At 58.8% G+C, this 18,164-nt stretch overlaps 1 protein-coding gene across 2 annotated transcripts; it reads left to right on the forward strand.

Moving 5' to 3' along the window:
• Positions 1 to 501: 501 nt before the first annotated feature.
• Positions 502 to 13,498, forward strand: LOC144576569 (ninjurin-1). Of its 2 annotated transcripts, XM_078348223.1 has the most exons (4): positions 502 to 670; positions 8,325 to 8,553; positions 9,800 to 9,963; positions 12,776 to 13,498. In XM_078348223.1, the coding sequence occupies exons 1-3, from the start codon at positions 596 to 598 to the stop codon at positions 9,952 to 9,954; spliced, it is 459 nt and encodes a 152-aa protein (XP_078204349.1). In that variant the 5' UTR covers positions 502 to 595; the 3' UTR covers positions 9,955 to 9,963; positions 12,776 to 13,498. The 2 variants fall into 2 exon arrangements, with proteins under 2 accessions (XP_078204349.1, XP_078204346.1); XM_078348220.1 differs by lacking the exon at positions 9,800 to 9,963.
• Positions 13,499 to 18,164: the final 4,666 nt, after the last annotated feature.

The following is an 18,164-nucleotide window of genomic DNA, read 5'->3' on the forward strand; positions in this document are numbered from 1 at the left end:
GTTTTGTGGATTAAAAGTGTCCACGACGGGGCCGGGCGAGGTGGCTCACGCCTGTCAGCACTTTGGGAGGCCGAGGCGGGTGGATCACGAGATCAAGAGAGCGAGACCATCCTGGTCAACATGGTGAAACCCGGTGTCTACTAAAAATACAAAAATTAGCTGGGCATGGTGGCACGTGCCTGTAATCCCAGCTACTCAGGAGACTGAGGCAGGAGAATTGCCTGAACCCAGGAGGCTAAGATTGCCATGGGCCGAGATCGCGCCATTGCACTCCAGCCTGGGTAACAAGAGCGAAACTCCGTCTCAAAAAAAAAAAAAAAAGTGTCCGCGACGGAGGTTCAAAGCAAGACGCCGCGCGGGGTCCCCTGGGGCTAGCGGCGTCGCTCCCCCCTCCCTTGGGGGACCTCGCGGGGGTGTCTCAGGCCGGAGAGGTTGGGGTAGTCATTGACTGCGTGCTTTCCGCGTCCGGCCTCCCGGCCCCGGGCCCGCCCCAGGGGAGGCGGAGTCTGGGCCGGGTGCGGGCGCACAGCTGGAACCCGTGGCGGAGGCTCCGGCGAGCTCAGCCCCGGATCCAGGCGGCCCAGGCGGCCGCACCATGGATTCAGGGACCGACCAGTACGAGCTCAACGGCGTCCTGCCCCCGGGTACGCCCGGCTCCCCGGACACCTCGGTAAGACCTTCCCCCCACTGCTGTGTGACCTTGCCCCGCCCAGTCCTCTCGGACCCCGCGGCCCCCCGGGCACCTGTGGGCGCCGGGCCGAGTGCGCGCCGTGGCCGCACTGCAGAGTGGCAGGGGACGCTCTGTCCGGGTCAGAACGATGCCCCCGGGAGCTCCAGTCACGCCGGCAAGTGGGTGGGACGTGGGGCCGCGGGGGCGCAGGGGCGCAGGGGCGCAGGGCGCGCTGGCGTCCCCAGCCCCACTAAGCAGTGCCAGCGCTGGCTGCGCTGCGGGGGTCTGGGCGCCGCTCCTCCGGCTAAGGACTGCTGGCGCTCCGCTTTCCTGGCCTCCCCCCACTCCCGCGCCGCTCTCTCTAACTTCAGCCTAGCCTTGCCGGCTCCTCCGCGCACTTTGCCCGGGGACGGGCAGAGAGGAGTCACTGCCTCCGGGCTCCAGGCCAGCAGGGTGCAGACAGTTACGTCACCACGAGGTGACCACACAATCTGATGCGTGCCTTGTTGGGAGAACTTGGGGCCGGCTGTGGTCCCTATTCCACTCACTCACCTTGAAAAATAGACTCGTCACACAGCCTTTAGGGTATCCCCCTACAGGCCCTCCAGAGCTTGCCCCTCCGGGCCTGGGAAGGCTGTGGGCAGCGGGCAGGCTGGCAATGGTCCACGCTTCAGGATTCTTCATCCCAGGACTCTGCACTTACCGAGCACCTTGTGTTTGCTGCAAGGTCCTGGCACGGCCCTCTGGTGACTTGTTTACTTTGGGTATTCTTTCCTTTTCAACACCCCCAACCAGGGATGGGGGCAGGGAACAGCAGCCTGCTGGGTTTTTCCAGGCCTCTCCATGGTGGGGACCAGACTGGGGCAAAGACACCCTGCTCAGGTGCTGGTGAACAGTCCTGGGCCGGGACCGTGGGGACAGGCCGTGTTCAGGGAGGAGGGGCACCACGAGCCACAGGATAGGGTGGCCCTGGGGCTTCATGGACACTTGTCCCTAGGTTAGAGATGAGGAAACAGGGCTGAGAGGAGCAGTCGCACATCAGGACTTGACTGGTGTGTGGGACACCAGGGACCTGGCCCTGCACCAGCGTGTGAGCAGTTTGGAGCAAAAGGCAGGGGGGCCCTCCGACTTTGTGTCCTTGTGAAGGTGTCAAAGCTCGCGGGCCTTTTAGATATGGTCTTAAAAAGAGAGAACAGGCTCCCTCCTGCCTTCAGGAAGTGGGGGAAGCAAGTCAGGTAATAAACGGGGGGGGGGGGGGGCCGGGAGCTGGGGGGTTGGGGAATGCCTTGGAAAGGGAAGTATACTACTCCTCCCCCACTGTTGACATTGCCTGTGCAATGCCCTCCACTCAGCAGTCTCTGTGCCCCTCTGCAGGTGGCAGGGTGCGCTGTACCTCCTGGAGGCTCTGGGTGCATCTCAGGCCCAGAGGAGATTGGGTTGAGTTTGTTCCCGGATCACTGTCTTGGCTCTGGGCACCAGAGGGAGGGAGACAACAGCCCTGCTCCTCCGAGTGGAGGCTGGAGATCAGCCCTGCCCTGACAGTGCAGGAGAAGCCAAGGCAAAACACGGGGTTCCCTAGGGGCTGGCAGCCCACTGTGGAGGGGTCATGGCAGTCAGGGGTGGCTTTCTGTGGAGGTGGGGACATTAGCGCTGAGCCCTGGAGGGCGGGAAAGGCAGGTAGGCAGATCTGGCTCTCTGAGATGTGTGGAAGGGCATCTAGGCAGAAGGAATGGCAGGAGCAAAGGCTCAGAGGCTGGACCACGGAGCATGGGAGGGCCAGGTAGGAGGTGCAGGGATGGGAAGCCAGGCTGCCGGGAGGGGTCTTGCAGGCCTGATCATGGTCTGGCATTCAGGGAACTATGCAAAGGCTATGAGCCAGTGTGAGGATGAGCTCATTTCTCCTTGAGGGGTAGAAAACCTGGAGGGCCACTCTATTCACCCAGCCCGTTGGTCCAGGCACACCCAGCACGCTTTCCTTCTCCCACCCTCAAGATCCTGCCTCTCTGTTTCTTGGGTATATCATGTCAGTACTCTGTGCCTCAGTGTCTCATCTGTGAAATGGGCGTGAAGCGGTGCCTGCTGCAGTGTCATGGTGAGGACTCAGTGGCTGATGTGCAGGGCTCTCAGTTCCCTGATCCTCACTCCCGCCTGCCATGGAGACCCTCTCCCAGTGGTGACCCCTGACAGTGGTTTGGAGAGGGCGGCGCTTTGCCCAGCATGGGGCCCAAGGAGATCCTCAGTTTCCTTTTCTGTTGGATGTGGTACAACTGCTCACCTCCCAGGATGTGGAACTCCGGCCTGAGTGGGCTCTGTTGGGTCAGGGCCGTGGGAAGCTCTCGGGTCTCCCCCGCCCCGTGTGCAGCTCTCGGGTCGCCCCTGCCCCGTGTGCCCTGCGCCCTGTGTCCCTTCATGTCAGGGCCCCCATTGTTGTCCAGGGGTTGAGTCAGCTCACTTGTGGCTGTCAGCACAAGGAACAGTAAACAATTTTAATGTGAAAATGGCCTGAATCTGTCATCCCCAGGGTGTCTCAAGGCAGGGGAGTGGTGGGGATGAGATTGGGACATGGTCCTCTGGTGCCAACCACATCTTCCCACCCCTCACAGCCCACAGGTTGAGGATTCCTGGGGTCACATTTGAGCCAAGAGGCCTGGTCCTCAGGGGCACCCGGTTGTGCCCTGTACACCAGCTGTCTGGGCTGCACATGGCCTCAGCTTCCTGGGGGAAGTTTGCTCCCTCATTTCTGCTTTCCTGGCAGGTCCCAAGGCCAGCAGGGTCTGGGCCAAGTTCTGAACGGTAACCCTAACATGGTCTCAGGGCCACTCCTGGCCAGTGCTGAGTCGGAGGGAAGTGGGTCTGTCTGGCCCAGCTGCAGTGGGAACCCCGCCTGAAAGCACTTCCTGTTGTCTTGGGGTTCACTGCTGGGAACACACGTGGAGCTGGGAGACTCTCTCGGGAGCTGCATCCTGGGCTGGCTGGTAGGAGATGGTGCAGGGCTCCAGTGCCAGCCACCACCTATGTGTGTGGTATCTGGGGAATAGATGGGCACAGCAGCTCATGCCCCCCACTGGTGGGTCAGACAAGGGATGCCGGAGGTCCCAGGCAGGTCCTAGCATATGGTAGGTGGAAGAGGGGTGCCTGATTCTCAGGTCCCCCTGCCATCTGCTCATGCCTGCTGCGTCCAAGGGTTAGGGCTGGGGAGCAGTACAGGCTGCAGGCAGCCAAGGTCTAGACCGGGACCACTGGCAACTCATCCTCGTTGCCCAGCTGGGTCCCGGTTAGCACAGGAGAACCTGTGCCCCAAGCTGTCCTTTCTTTGCTGTGCCACTATTTTGTGAGCCTGTTCAGCTGCCTTTGAGTGGGTGGAGTTGGCTGGGGAGGTAGTCTTTCAAAACAGTGAGAGTTAGGCGTCAAGGAAGAACACCCCAACCCTGCCACCTACTGCCATGTGCTCCACCCACCACCGGGCCTCTGAGACCACCCCATTCAGTCCCCTCCACATCCTTGTCTGCCCATTTTACAGATGAGGAAACTGAGGCATACAGTGGTCACCCTACTGGTCAGTGTTACGGCAGCTCCCAGCCCTGCTCCTCACAGGCCCTTGGAAGGGGGCGGCTGATATGCATCACCACATTTGTGGGGCCACAGCCCCCGACCCTGTCTCCTCCTAGGGTAGGAGCCCTGGGTGGGCCGGAGTACCCATTACGCTATGGCCAGAGCCAGGCCTGTGGATGCAGCAAGCCTGGTTCATATCCCACATTTGTGCCAGCCCCTCCTGCCTGAGCTGAGGATGCTCACTGAAGTGGCCCTAGGACCCACCGTGTGTCCCAGCCCCAACACGTGCAGCCTGCAGTGGTGAGGCTGACCATCCATAGAAGGTAGCAACAGGAGCTGGCCACACCCCTGCACAGAGCCTACCTCCTCACCCAGCCTCCTTCCCAGCTTTCAAAGGAAAAAGACCTGGCCTGGCCCCAGGCCCCGGGCACTGCTGAGGTTCTGGGTAAGTCCTGTTGGACCTGGGACGATATTAACCACTGTGTTTATTCTCTGTACTGCCCAAGCCATGGGCTCAGGTTTCAGCAGGGCTCGGCTCCTGGCAGCTTCTGCTGGCTGGTCAGGATCCCAGGGCTCCCTCCCTTGTGGTGGCTGGGTCCCCTGGCCATCCTAAAGCCCATCCCAAGAGAGGGGCAAGTGCCCAGAAGTGGGGGACAATGGGGTCATCCTCCCTGGGAACCTTCTATGTGGTGATCAGCTCCAGAGCTCCAAGGCCCAGAGCGCCAAGGTTAGGGACAGGGAAGCAGACCAGCCCTGCTGCCTTCCCTTCCACGTGACGCTCCCAAGGTGGCCTGCTGCCCGGGGTGGTTGCCAGCTGTGCTGTATCCTAGGGCAGCCGTACACTTTGGGACACACAGTCCTGGGAGGCGGCTCTGGGCAAACCTCCTCCGAGCTGTAATCTGCTGCTCTGTAGAATGGAAGAGGAACATGGCCTCTCACTCAGTGAGTGGGAGTTTCTCAGGTGCAGCCCCAGATGTACGGAGGGGGAGACTGAGGCCCATGGAGGGGGAGCTTGCACCAGGGCCACGGGCTGGGCTGTGGTGAGCCAGGGCTTGACCCTTGTGCAGAAGCTTCCCTAACTGCAGGTTGGATAGGAAGCAGATGGCCGGGCAGGGCATTTGCTGGCCACTCAGGGCTTGGAGGCCATCCCGGGGCATCTGCTCCATGGCCTTGTGATACACATGGGAGACTGAGGCACAAAGTGGGGCTAGTTGTCCTGAAGTTACACAGCTGGAGCCTGAAGCAGGGAGCCCCTGAGAGCTCAGCCCCTAAGGGGAGGGACAGTGGTGTCAGCCACCAGGGCTTCTGAGCTTTCAGGCCTGGGTTCAAATCCTAGCCCAGCACTCACTTGCTATGTGACTTTGGGTAAGGAACCTTCTTGCCGAGCCTCAGTTTACCTACCTTAAGTGGGCATGAGGACAGCAGGGGCACAGGCTCCCTGTGGCCGGGGGTGCTGAGAGCTGAAGCTTGGGACCTGGAGGTTCTGTGCAGATGATGCTTTTTAATGGATCTGAATGTCCCCTGTGACTGCATGGCTATGAAATATTTAAATGGTTCTGCAGACCTCAGAAAAAAGGGACTTTTTGCTGGGTGTGGTGGCTCACGCCTGTAATCCCAGCACTGTAGGAGGATTAGGCAGGTGGATCACGAGGTCAGGAGTTTGAGACCAGCCTGGCTAACATGGCAAACTCCCATCTCTACTAAAAATGCAAAAATTAGCTGGGCATGGTGGCAGGTACCTGTAATCCCAGCTACTCGGGAGGTTGAGGCAGGAGAATCACTTGAACCCGGGAGGCAGAGGTTGCAGTTTGCTGAGATTGAGCCACTGCACTCCAGCCTGGGAAACAAGAGCAAGACTCCATCTCAAAAAAAAAAAAGAAAAAAGGGACTTATTCCTCCTGTCCAGGGACCAACAGGGTTAGCCTGGGTATGTGTGTCTGTTTATGTGCGTAGTTTGTGTATGTATGTGCATGTGCTGTATTGTATGTAATGTGTCTTTCTGTGAAGGGATGTGTTTCTGTGTCTGTGTGACTAGGAACCCACACATACATGTGTAGATGCCCCCAGAAGGTGGAAATCCTCATGGGGACTGCACTTGGCCTTTTTCTCCTAGAACCAAGTCCTGGGATGGGAACCCAAATGAGTATTAGGGTGGCCTTGATGGGAGGCACTTTGTCACTTGGGGTTTGTGAAACTTAGAAGCACATGCCCACTGTGGCCAGCAGCCCCCGGGACACTGCACCCTGCGGAACACACATGTGATGGGGTGTGGCCCACTGGGTGGCTTCTCAAGAGCAGAGCTGGAGGCAACCTCAGTGCTGGGCATAGGCCCTCAGTCCGGGCCATCCTTGCCCAGACCCTGGGTGGTCTGGGAGGAGGTAGCCATGTCCTCATGTTCTGGGGCCTGAGGGAATCCCCGAGAGTGCAGAGTCAGGCCCAGGATGGGAGAGGCAAAGTAGAGACCCCAAAGTGGCTTTGGGGTATGTGTGGAGCGACCCGAGAACCCACCGGGGCCCCAGGGACAGGGCTGCTGGCTGGCCTGGGTGAAGGCAGCTGTTCCTGTGCACACTCGTGTCCACGTGAACTTGCTACTTAGAGAGCAGCTGATGCCGAAGGCAGGTTGTTGGAATGCTCGCGGGCCCAGGTGTAGGCAGCAGAGCCTGCCTCTGTCCCCCGACGCCCACTCTTTCTTCCTCCTGGGCACATAATTTTAGATGAAACTGAAACACACACAGCATGAAAGCAAGGCCCTTGCCCTCTGCTAGTTCTGTATTGGCTGCCTCATGTATTTTTCATCGTGTATGTTTCCACCCTGCAGAAAGTCGAGGCATGAATGGATGCCCCTGTCCGCCCCTCCCTGCAGCCCTGTGACACCCCGGCCTCCCAGCCTGCATCTTTCATGAGTCTGGAAACAGGATCTCCCAGAGCGGGCCCCAGGAGGTCAGCTGCCAGCAGTGGGTTCTTACAGCTGCCTCCAAGCAGGTGACTAGTCCTGCGGGGCTGTGGTCCAGGGCCCTGTGGCTGAGGGGCACCTACAGACAAAGGGCCAGGCCAGGGGGCTGGCAGGTTTGTCCTGAGTGACTGAAGAGAGGCTCCACCAGGGCAGCTTGAAAGGGATGGACTCTTGCTTCCCGAGAAAGAGGAGGTTGGGTACTTACGGCTGCCTTGGAATGAAAGGCCAGCCCTAGAGAGGACCTTCCTGTGGCAGGAGAGAGGGTCATGTCCTGCCTGGGGAAGTCCTGGGAGGCTTCCTGGAAGCAGTGGCCTCTGTGTGGGGCCTTGGAGCATGAGAGTATCTGGCAACAAGGAAAGGCACTGGGGCCTTCAAGAGAACTGCAGGGGCCCCTCCCAGATGGGCCCCTTCCAGATGGGCCCCTAACCTAAGGCAGAGAGGATTCCATCAGAGCTTGCATCCCCATGTCATTACTCTGAGAATTAATGTGGAAGCTGAGCTCTACTGGATGTCATATGCTGAGGCATCGATTGAGTGCCTGCTGTGTGGGGACCACGCTCTGGGTGCCCCACCTCAGTGAGGCCGGATAGTTTTGCAAGTCCTGTGCTGAGGCCTGGAGGCTGAGTGGCCTGTTGGGCCCCAAGGCTGGGAGGTTGGGAGGTGGCAGGAGCCATCTCAGCCCTTAGGTGCAGCCCAAGAAGGGTGCTTTCTTGCCTGGGCCAGTGTGCACAGATCCGTCCGCCCACACGTCACTTCCCTTGCTGGCACCAGGAGCCCAGACCTTGAGGAGAGGGGGAGGAGAGGAGGCCGGGGGCACAGGCGGGTAGGGACAGGAAGGGAGGAGCAGCCCCGCCTATAGAAGGAGGAGGAGGATCGGGCAGCGCTTTCCAGTGGAAAACCAGAGTGCGTGTACTGAGGCTGCTGTGTCATTTCCTTTCCAGAACTATATTCCTAGGGGAGGTTTCATAAAGCCAAGCACATTCTCGCTGCCTCTCCTTAGAGTAATAAGCACTTCTGTCTGAATACTTACCAGGCGTGGGGACAAGGGAAGCCCTCACCTGCAGGGCCCTGCCCACCCCCATAGCCAGACCCAGACACAGCCCTTGCCACCACCCCCACCCACGCCGCTGACCTTCCCCATCCCTGCAGCTGCCCCGCTGGGGCTGGAGGCACAGGCCCATCAACGTGAACCATTACGCCAACAAGAAGAGTGCAGCGGAGAGCATGCTGGATATCGCGCTGCTGATGGCCAATGCATCCCAGCTGAAGGCCGTTGTGGAACAGGGCCCCAGCTTTGCCTTCTACGTGCCCCTGGTGGTCCTCATCTCCATCTCCCTGGCACTGCAGATTGGCGTAGGGGTGCTGCTCATCTTCCTCGGTAGGTCCCTGGGTCAAGGTGGCCGGGCTACCTGCTCACCTTACTGGCATCTGCTCGCACCGCCTGGAATGGGTGCCCACTACCTTGCATACTCGGCTCTCAAGGAGCTGCCGGGTCAGACATGCAGTCCAGGAAGTGGCACCTTCCCCCGCCCTGCACTTCGGTTTTCGTTTTGTTTTGTTTTGTTTGAAACAGAGTGCCCCCATCACCCAGGCTGGAATGCAGTGTGGCTCAGTCTCATCTCACGGCAACTCCATTTCCTGGGCTTAAACCATCCTCCCACCTGAGCCCCCAACGTAACTGGGATTACAGGTGCTCACCACCACGCCCGGCTAATTTTTGTATCTTTTGCAGAGATGAGGTTGTGCCTTGTTGCCCAGGTGAACTCCTGAGCTCAAGCGATCCAACAGCCTTGGTCTCCCAAGATACTGGGATTACAGGTGTGAGTCAGCACACTCGGCCTCGTTTCGTTCTGTTTGTGTGACAGGGTCTTGCTCTGTCTTCTTGAGGCTCACTGTAGTCTCAACCTCCTAGGCTCAAGCGAGCCTTCTGCCTCAGCCTCCCAGGCAGCCTGCACCACAGCTGTGTGCCCCCATGCCAGCTAATACTTTTCATTTTTGGTAGAGATGGGGTCTTGCTATGCTGCCCAGGCTAGTCCCAAACTCCTGGGCTCACGTGATCCTCCCGTCTCAGCCTCCCAAAGTGCTGGAATGACAGGTATGAACCACACAGAGTAGAGTCAGGGCCTGGCCTGTGGGCATTAGGGCAGGTGCTTCACCAGGTTCTTGTTGACCCATGCCGTGAGATGGCCTCTGCCATGTCCATGGGACCAGGGTCCTCCTCCTGGCTGCGTGACCTTGGGCAAGTGGCTGAACCTATTAAACAGGCACCTGACAGACCTGCAGTTTGTGGCAGGAATCACTAGATTAAGGCACACAAAGAGCTCAGTGCATTTGCCCAAGCCTGGCCTTGGGTTGACATCCATAGCTTCAATTCCTAAAAAGTGCGGGGGCTACAGAAGGTGGGGTCACAGACAGTGGGGCTGCCCAAGCCGGGGGCGCTACGGTCAGTGTTTCAGCAAAACAGATGTATTTTTCTCTGGGGGACAAAACTCATCCTAAATGCCACTGAGGGCACTGTAGTGTCCCAGGACAGTCTGACCACCGGGGTGGGTCCCCTCCCACTGTCCCGGGCTGGACGCTCCATCTGGGCTACCCTTGGCACTGTCCACTCCTCTTGCCCACAGTCAAGTACGACCTTAACAACCCGGCCAAGCATGCCAAGCTGGACTTCCTCAACAACCTGGCCACAGGCCTGGTGTTCATCATCGTGGTGGTCAACATCTTCATCACGGCCTTCGGGGTCCAGAAGCCCTTGATGGACATGGCGCCCCAGCAGTAGGGCACCCAGGTGAGCTGGGAGATGGGGCGTGAGACCTACAGTCCTGGGGTTGCTCGCTGTCAGAGGCTCTTGCAGTGTGGCAAATCCCTGGCCAGCCAGCCTGGGATAGCTTCTTAGGCCATGGGCACCCTTGTCCACACCTGCAAGGCCAATGCCTGGCCACTACCTTGAGGCCAGCCCTGCTCCTGGTGCTGGCCACCTGTTTTAGACACAGTGTTGAAACGGAAGGTGTTTAGGAGCCACCATTTAAAAGTCTGGGGAACTCACTTAAACATAAGATTTCTATGCATTCAGAATGTCTGTCAGAGAAAAAAGAAACTTAAAAAAAAAAAAAAGAAATGAGATATCTGGGTCAGGCATGGTGGCTCACGCCTGTAATCCCAACACTTTGGGAGGCTGAGGCGGGCAGATCACTTGAGGTCAGGAGTTCGAGCAGCCTAGCCAAGAAGATGAAACCCTATCTCTATTAAAAATACAAAAAGTAGCTGGGCATGGTGGTGCATCTCTGTAATCCCAGTTGCTCAGGAGGCTGAGGCAGGAGAATCGCCTGAACCCAGGAGGCAGAGGTTGCAGTGAGCCAAGATTGCACCACAGCACTCCAGCCTGGGTGACAGAATGAGACTCTGTCTCAAGAATATACCAAAAACCTGAAGAATTCCAGCTTCTTTGTTAAATTAGGGGCTCTGCACCCCTTATTACCTCCACTTAGCAAGTGAAGCTTCCTCCTAACCCTCATCTGAGAAAAAGGGGCCCTGGTATGACTGCCTGCCTGACATGCCCACCCCACTGTGCCACTCTGACCAGGACAGTGGGGTTGGGGATCTTGTCATGGAGCCCCTGTGACTCTTCAAGTCTGCCCTTTGCCGGGCCTCACAGAGTCTGAGCTGCCTGCCCTGGGCCAGACTCTGGCCGTGTGCAGGCTGCAGACTAAGGCTGTCCCCACAGGAAGAGGCTCCTGTGTAGGAAGACTTTCCACACCACACACGGCCTCTCCCTGTGTCCTTGCTCAGAGAGGGTGAGCATCTGCTCAGTGACACACAGCCTGGAAGCAGGAAGGCGTGGAATGCAGCCGTGGCAAGGGCCACATGGTGCACACATGACAGTCCATGCAGCCAGGCCAGGCCCACACACCACTGTCCCCACGACTTCAGGCCTAGGGGTCATCATCAAATTTGTAGCAGAGGTGGAGGTGAGTTGCCAAGGGAGGGGTAGGTGCTCCTGGGAGATGGCCATCTCTCCACCCGTGGTGGCCCACGGCAGAGCAGACAGAAGCAGTGGGCTTGGGGCAGAGCGCCTGTGTGTCAAAGATGTATAAAAATTTCCCCAAGAGGGCATAGTGAAGGTTGAGGTGGAGCTCTGGAGCCTGAGGGTGGGTTGGAGCACCCTGCATCCACTCGGCCACACGGAACCAGCTTGGAGTGGCCACTGCTCGTGATGGCCCATGGCCTCTTGAAGCTTCCCTACCCTCACCCATGACCATTCCCCCAGTGGGGTCACGCCAACCCCCAGTGTCCTGGCCATGGAGTCTGAAGTCGCCCTCTGGCAGTGCCCAGTTCTGGGTGGCCCCATGTGGGCTCCAGCTCACTGTCCAGTGGTTGCCTTCAGTTTGTAGTTAAGTTGTCCCCTTCCAGAACACCTAGATGCCAGCTGCTCCCTGGCTTGGGGCATGTGGCCAGGTCATTTATTAATCACCTGCTGTGTGTGCTGATGCAGTCTCTAACTCTACCAAGCGTCAGTTATCTGCCTGCCAGGAAGAGGGTGCTGGGCCTGAGAGCCACATGGGGACCCAGCAGTGCCCTTAAGGCTGTCCTCAGAGACCCCGAGGCCAAGTCTGCTGTGTGTCCTGCCTAGATCAGCCAGAGAGGTCTTAGGCTGCGTAGGTGTCTGTAGTCACAGCTGCCAGCCCCAGCCCCCTGTGCTGGACCAGGCCTTTAAGTCCTGGCAGTAACCCAGCCATGCTATATTCATTCCCCTTTCAGAGGGGAAACTGAGGCATGGAGTGCTTTGACACCTCTCATGTCAGAATCGGGCCCTTCTCCTTCCTAAGTCAGGTGTCTAAATAGCCCTGAAACTTGGGGCTGATCACAGCCTGGCTCAGAGACTCGCTTCTCCTCCTTTCAGGCCCGGAGCCTCTCCTCTCCCTCCTTTCCAGGCCCGGAGCATCTCCTCTCCCTCTTTCCCAAGCCCGGAGCCCTCCTCTCCCTCCTTCCAGGCCCAGAGCCCTCTTCTCCCTCCTTCCCAAGCCGGGAGCCCCCCTCTCCCTCCTTCCCAGGCCTGGAGCCTCTCCTCTCCCTCCTTCCCAGGCCTGGAGCCCCTCCCTCCCTTCTTCCCAGGCCTGGAGCCTCTCCTCTCCCTCCTTCCCAGGCCTGGAGCCCCCCTCTCCCTCCTTTCCAGGCCTGGAGCCTCTCCTCTCCCTCCTTACCAGGCCAGAAGCCTCTCCTCTCCCTCCTTCCCAGACCCGGAGCCTCTCCTCTCCCTCTTTCCCAAGCCCGGATCCCCCCTCTCCCTCCTTCCCAGGCCTGGAGCCTCTCCTTTCCCTCTTTCCCAAGCCCGGAGCCCCCCTCTCCCTCCTTCCCAGGCCTGGAGCCTCTCCTCTCCCTCTTTCCCAAGCCCGGAGCCCTCCTCTCCCTCCTTCCAGGCCCAGAGCCCTCTTCTCCCTCCTTCCCAGGCCCGGAGCCCTCCTCTCCCTCCTTCCCAGGCCTGGAGCCTCTCCTCTCCCTCCTTCCCAGGCCTGGAGCTTCTCCTCTCCCTCCTTACCAGGCCTGGAGCCTTTCTTCTCCCTCCTTACAGACTCAGAGCCTCTCCTCTATCTCCTTTCCAGGACCCTGGATGCTGCTTGCCCTGCAGCTCAGCTGCCCGACCCCAGGAGCCACTGTACCCGTGAGGTGTCTACCTTGCTGCACGTGGCACTCCCCAGACTGCCAGAGCCCAGGCTGGCCTCATCTCCACCGTGTCCCTGGACCAGCCCTTGCTCTGACTGGCTGACCACCATGGGGTAGGCCACTCTTGTCTCTTGGCTGCTGTTCCCAGGAGGCAGCTCCCTCCTGGCACATACGGGCTGGCCATTCTGGCACATGGGGGCTGGCCACAATGGCCCAGAGGGTCAGAACTGGCCAGCCACAGAGACCTGTGCCCAGAGAAGGGTCTCGACCCACCCAAGGACACAGCAGGTCTTGGATGGGTTGGATGAGGGACCAGCGCCAGCCTCTGTCTCAGGACATTCCAGAAGGACAAGGAGATGTCTCTCCCTCTGCCGAAGCACCAGCGTCCGCATCTCCCGTGGGCCCTGTCTGGGTTGCCTGGTGACCCCAGTGTCTGCCCGCTGCCTAACCCAGGGACCCTGGAGAGCCAGAGCTGCCTTTTGGCCCGATGGTAGCCTCTGGCTCTGGTCTCAATGCCTGGGCTTGGTGGCCATCAAGAGGGAGCCAGCCAGATCCATGAGGGCATAGACCCTGCATATACCCTGCACCAGCAGTGACCAGGCAGAGCCCAGCACCCACTTTTCTAATTATGAATGACTAATAAAGCCTATGTTTCTCGTCGGGCTCCACATGCCACCTCCTTGCTCCCAGGGCTGGACTGGTCTTGGCCTTCCCGTCCCCTCTCCAGCTGCCCTGCAGGGGCATTGGAAGCACGTGGTTCTGGCCAGGGCCTCCCCCTCCAGAATCTTGGCTTGGGGTGAGGTTTTAGGCACAGAGGCTGAAGTCTGAGGTCATTGGCATCGGCAGCCCCTGGTGACCTCTGACCCGGGCAGGAGCAGGTGTGCGGTGGTGTCCTGTCCCTCCTCACACATTTCCAGTGCTGTTTCCTGCCCGGCTGCATTGTTCTCTTGAGGTTCTGCCCCTGGGTCCCTCCCCTACCAAGTCCGAAGTTGCTGCTTCCCTGCAACGGTGTCCAGTGATGCCTGTGGTCAGTGGGGACATTTTCTGGGCAGAGGGGAGCTGAGAGCCACGCCAGGACCAGGTCCTGGACTCTTGGGGCCCACCTGCCCCACAGGACCCCTCACCCAGTGAAAATCTGGCTCCTAGGCCTCCCGTATCTGGCACTTCACTCTCTTTCCCTTGGTTCCCCTTCCCCAAACCCCCGATACCCACTCTCCACCACCCCTCCCAGTCCCAGCCCCTCATCCCGCTAGATTCAGAGCATCTGGTGGCCTCAGGTGGGGGTGGGGCCACCCTGCCCCATCCGTCCTCCCGCACTGCCTCTGCATCTGGCTGTGGGTCCCCAACCCGGCCCCTTCAGGTGAGGTACCTGAGCATCTCCTGCCAGCCTCTGCCCTTTCCTCCAAGCAGCCTTCAAGGCACACAGGGGAGGGGGCGAGGCCTCCAGCACTGCTGATGCCCCATTTACTTCCTCATCACGTTTCCTCTGTCCCCATCCGGGCTGAGCCCCATGACCTGGGGTGGCTCCAGCTCTCGGTTCCTCAGATGGTTGAGTGGCCCCCACCCTGTAGTCCTGTGTCTGTGTTGACACCAGGTCTGCACAGCCCCATTCCTGAAGTGACAGATAGCAGAGGCACTCCTGAGTGAAGGGTTCTAACCTAGGGTCTGCTCTAAAGCACTCCTGGGGGAAACTGGCATCTGGTGAACCGTGTGGATGCTGAGGAGCTGGACTCGTGGCACTGCTCTCTTCACTTTTGTGTTTGTCCCATAGAGGGTTTGAAAAGTAGCTCTGAGATGTGCTAGTTGAAAAGGAAGATGGGAAGGTACATGGTGGGTGTGAAACGCGCTTCCAAGAGGAGGCAACATGGCCTTGGCCGCAGGTTGTGTGGCCAGGGCTGACTCAGATATGCGCTGCCCAGCGCTGGGTCCCTGATGTGGCTGTGGCCTGTGGTGTGGGCTGGCTGGCAGCCAGGCAGGAGGGAGGGCCCGCCGTGTGCCTGACCTCGCACATTGGCAGCCGGATGTTGACCAACACGTCTTAGCTCCTCCTCCTTTGGCCAGCAGGGGAAGTTCCCTGGATCGAGCTGGAGGGTTGAACTCAGATGGCTGTGCTGGGCCCTGGGCCATTCCCAGTTGGGTGTGTGCACCCTAACCCCCTGCGGTCCCCGAGCCCAGGTGGCCTCCCCTACTCAGATACCTATGCTGGCCACCCCCAACCTCCCTGCCTACCAACTCCCAGGCTCATTCACCAACCACTCCACCAGCTCTGACCCTGACTTCTGGGGTTCCCGCCTCAGTCCTCAGCCTGTGCTGCTGCCCCTTGAAGAGGCCCCCATCGGCTGGTGGGGCTTAGCTCTAAAGTTGCCCCAGAGGCCTTTCTAACCAGTCTGATGCCGCCTCTCCCTGGTCACTCTCTCGGCCCCATTGCAGCTTACGCTTTGGTGTCTTGGGTTAGAGTCACTGTCCATGTCGCCAGAGACAGTGTGGCCAGGTAAACTCTCCCTCCAGAGCTGGTGTCTTGAGTCCAGCCCAAGTCCAGGGCGGGTACTCCAAGAAGGAAGGTTCTGCTTGCTGGGTCTCCTGAGGGCCAAGGGGCTCTGCTGGAGTCGGGGGCAGGGCTCGGCACCCACATTCCTTTCTGCGTCTCCTACTTGAGGATCCTTGATCTGACCTGGCTCTCCCACCAGATGCCACCACTTTTCTGCACCCTGTGTCCCCAGCACTGTCCAGCACATAGTAGGTGCTCAGGAAATGTCTGGGGCAGAACTCATTCACCTGCCTGTATGTGCTAGGTTCTGTGCACCTGTCACAGCAGCCAAGGGACAGACAAAGAACAGGCCCAGGAGCTGCTCAGAGCCAAGCTAGCTTCTTGGAGGGTTTGCCAGCCCCCATGGGGTCCTAGGACCTGGGGTATACACTCCAGCCTGTCCTGCCTGTGGACCCAGCTCTGTTCTCATGGGGGTCCTGGAAAGTGAACAAGATGTACCCGCCAAGTTGGGTGGGGGTGGGTGTGGAGGGACACAGGGAGCTCAGGAGGGATGGGCTGGGAGGTCAGTAGGCGACCTGGGATGACGGCGAGGGGCCATGCGGAAGTCTGGGAAGAAGGTTTGAGGGCGAGGACAGCCTGTACACAAGCCCTGTGAACTGGGCTGGTGTTGGAGAAGCAGTGATGTATGGAGGCAGGTAGGGGACAGTCACGTAAAGCTGGGGATGGCCAACAGGGACAGAGTGTGATGGGAGGGTTTCCTAACCTCTTTCCTATAATAGAGAGATGATTAGGTAGATTGATAGATGGTAGATACATGGATGGATGGATGGATGGATGGATGGATGGATGGATGGATGGATGGTTGGATGGATGGATGGATGTTGGATGGATGGTCAGATAGATGAGATGGTTAGATGGATGGATAGATATAGAGATGATTGATAGAAGCTGTTGTATTAATTTGATGGAAAAAAGTAAAAGATGAACAGATTGATGGATGGATGATAGATGAGAAATAGATGACATGGGTAGTTTAGTAGATGATGGGTAGAAGATAGATACGCAGGCAGAGATCTCAGTGGGTTATTCCGAAGTGAGGAGGTACCGCTGAGCCAGCCCGAAGCCCAGTCTCAGCCCCTCACTCCCTTACAGGGTTCCCTTGCTCGGGTCTCTTCACGATTTAGGTGCCCTGTGCGCGCATCCTTGACACTGCTTATTCCTGCCCACCTAAAAGCACTGCAAATGTCTTCTAAGTCTAAGTCTTAGGAGAGGGATCTACAGGCTCCCTCTCCCAGGACAGTGCTTTATGTCTGGTTCATCCTTGAAGGACCTGGTCCATTCACTCCACATGCCCAGAGGAAGGACAAGGGTAGCTCATGTCAGATGAGCGGGGAGGTGACTGGGCCTCCATGCAAGGTGCTGGGCCCAGGCCTGGTCAGCCCAGGCAGGGAGGAGCAGCTGATTCCAGGTGTATTGAGGAGGTGGCCATTTGGGACGGGATCCATGCCACACCCTATGCCCAGCCCTCCCTTTTATTCCTAGGGCCTCCTCTTCCACCTGCCTACAATCAGAGTGGAGTGCCTGTTTCCTCACTGCATTATTCTTAAAAATCAGAGGGCTGGGCCAGGGGTGGTGGCTCATACCTGTAATCCCAGCACTTTGGGAGGCTGAGACAGGTGGATCACCTGAACTCAGGAGTTCATGACCAGCCTGGACAATATGGCGAAACCCCATCTCTACTTAAAATACAAAAAAAATTAACTGGGTGTGGTGGCACATGCCTGTAATCCCAGCTACCCAGGAGCCTGAGGCACGAGAATTGCTTGAACCCAGGAGGCACAGGTTGCAGCGAGCTGAGATCGCGCCACTGCACTCTGGCCTGGGTGACAGAGTGAGAGATTTTTGTCTCAAAAAAAAAAAGGTCCAAATGCTTTCATATTTTTCTTGTCTTTTTCTCAAATAAGGGAATCACTTTAGGGGAATCACTAACTCCAGGTGCTGTTGACCTGGTGTGACCAGAGGAAGCTGCCCCTCCAGCTGCTGCCTCTGTGGCCCCCAGCCCAGCACGTCCTTGTCCTTCCAGCCAGGGACTGCCGGTGTCTCCCACCAGCTGCCTCCCAGCCGTTTTAGGCAGTGTAGCTCACTCCCTCTACCTGTGGCTGCAGCCTGCACTATGGTGACCCGACCCCGCCCCCAGCCCCTCTGCAAGTTTCCCTCTCCAGATCTGATCAGGATTTGGGGTCCCGCTGACACCCATCCAGCATTTGCTCAGCCAGATTCCAGCTGCGGGAGCATCGGTGTTCCTCACCAGCCAGAGTCTCCATTCTCGTGCTAACCTTACAGCTGGGGGGAGAAGGCTCTGAGCTGTGACATGACCCCAGGAGGCCGTGGTGACAAAAGCATGCCCCCAGTCCCAAGTGCCCCTCAGGTGCTGGGAACAATGGGGAGCACAAGAGGCTGGACCCCCTCCCAGATTCTGAGCCTGTCTGCATGAGGGTGGGTGCCCAGGGCCCACCCAGAGAAGGCCAGACCCTGTGGTTTCTGAGACCCAGCATTCCTGCAGAGATGTGAGAGACACTGAGTGGGCAGGGCCCCTGTGAGCCTCTGGGGAGGAGCCACTGGCCCTGCTCATCAGGTGCTGAGCCTGCAGGACTGGAAGCAGCAGCACAACAAAGCTGTGTCAGCACCCCCAAAGCCCGGCCTGTGTTTGCAGTCAACAGGGTCATCTCTCCCAGACCCGGCCCTGGATTGTGCAAGACCCAGCTGTACTTCCGGGCTCTGAGTTCAAGTGCCCTGTGTCCTTGCTGACCTGAGACAATTACACTCCTGGGTTCCATACT

The sequence above is a fragment of the Callithrix jacchus genome, chromosome 1 (genome assembly GCF_049354715.1).
Source record: "Callithrix jacchus isolate 240 chromosome 1, calJac240_pri, whole genome shotgun sequence".
NCBI lineage: Eukaryota > Metazoa > Chordata > Mammalia > Primates > Cebidae > Callithrix > Callithrix jacchus.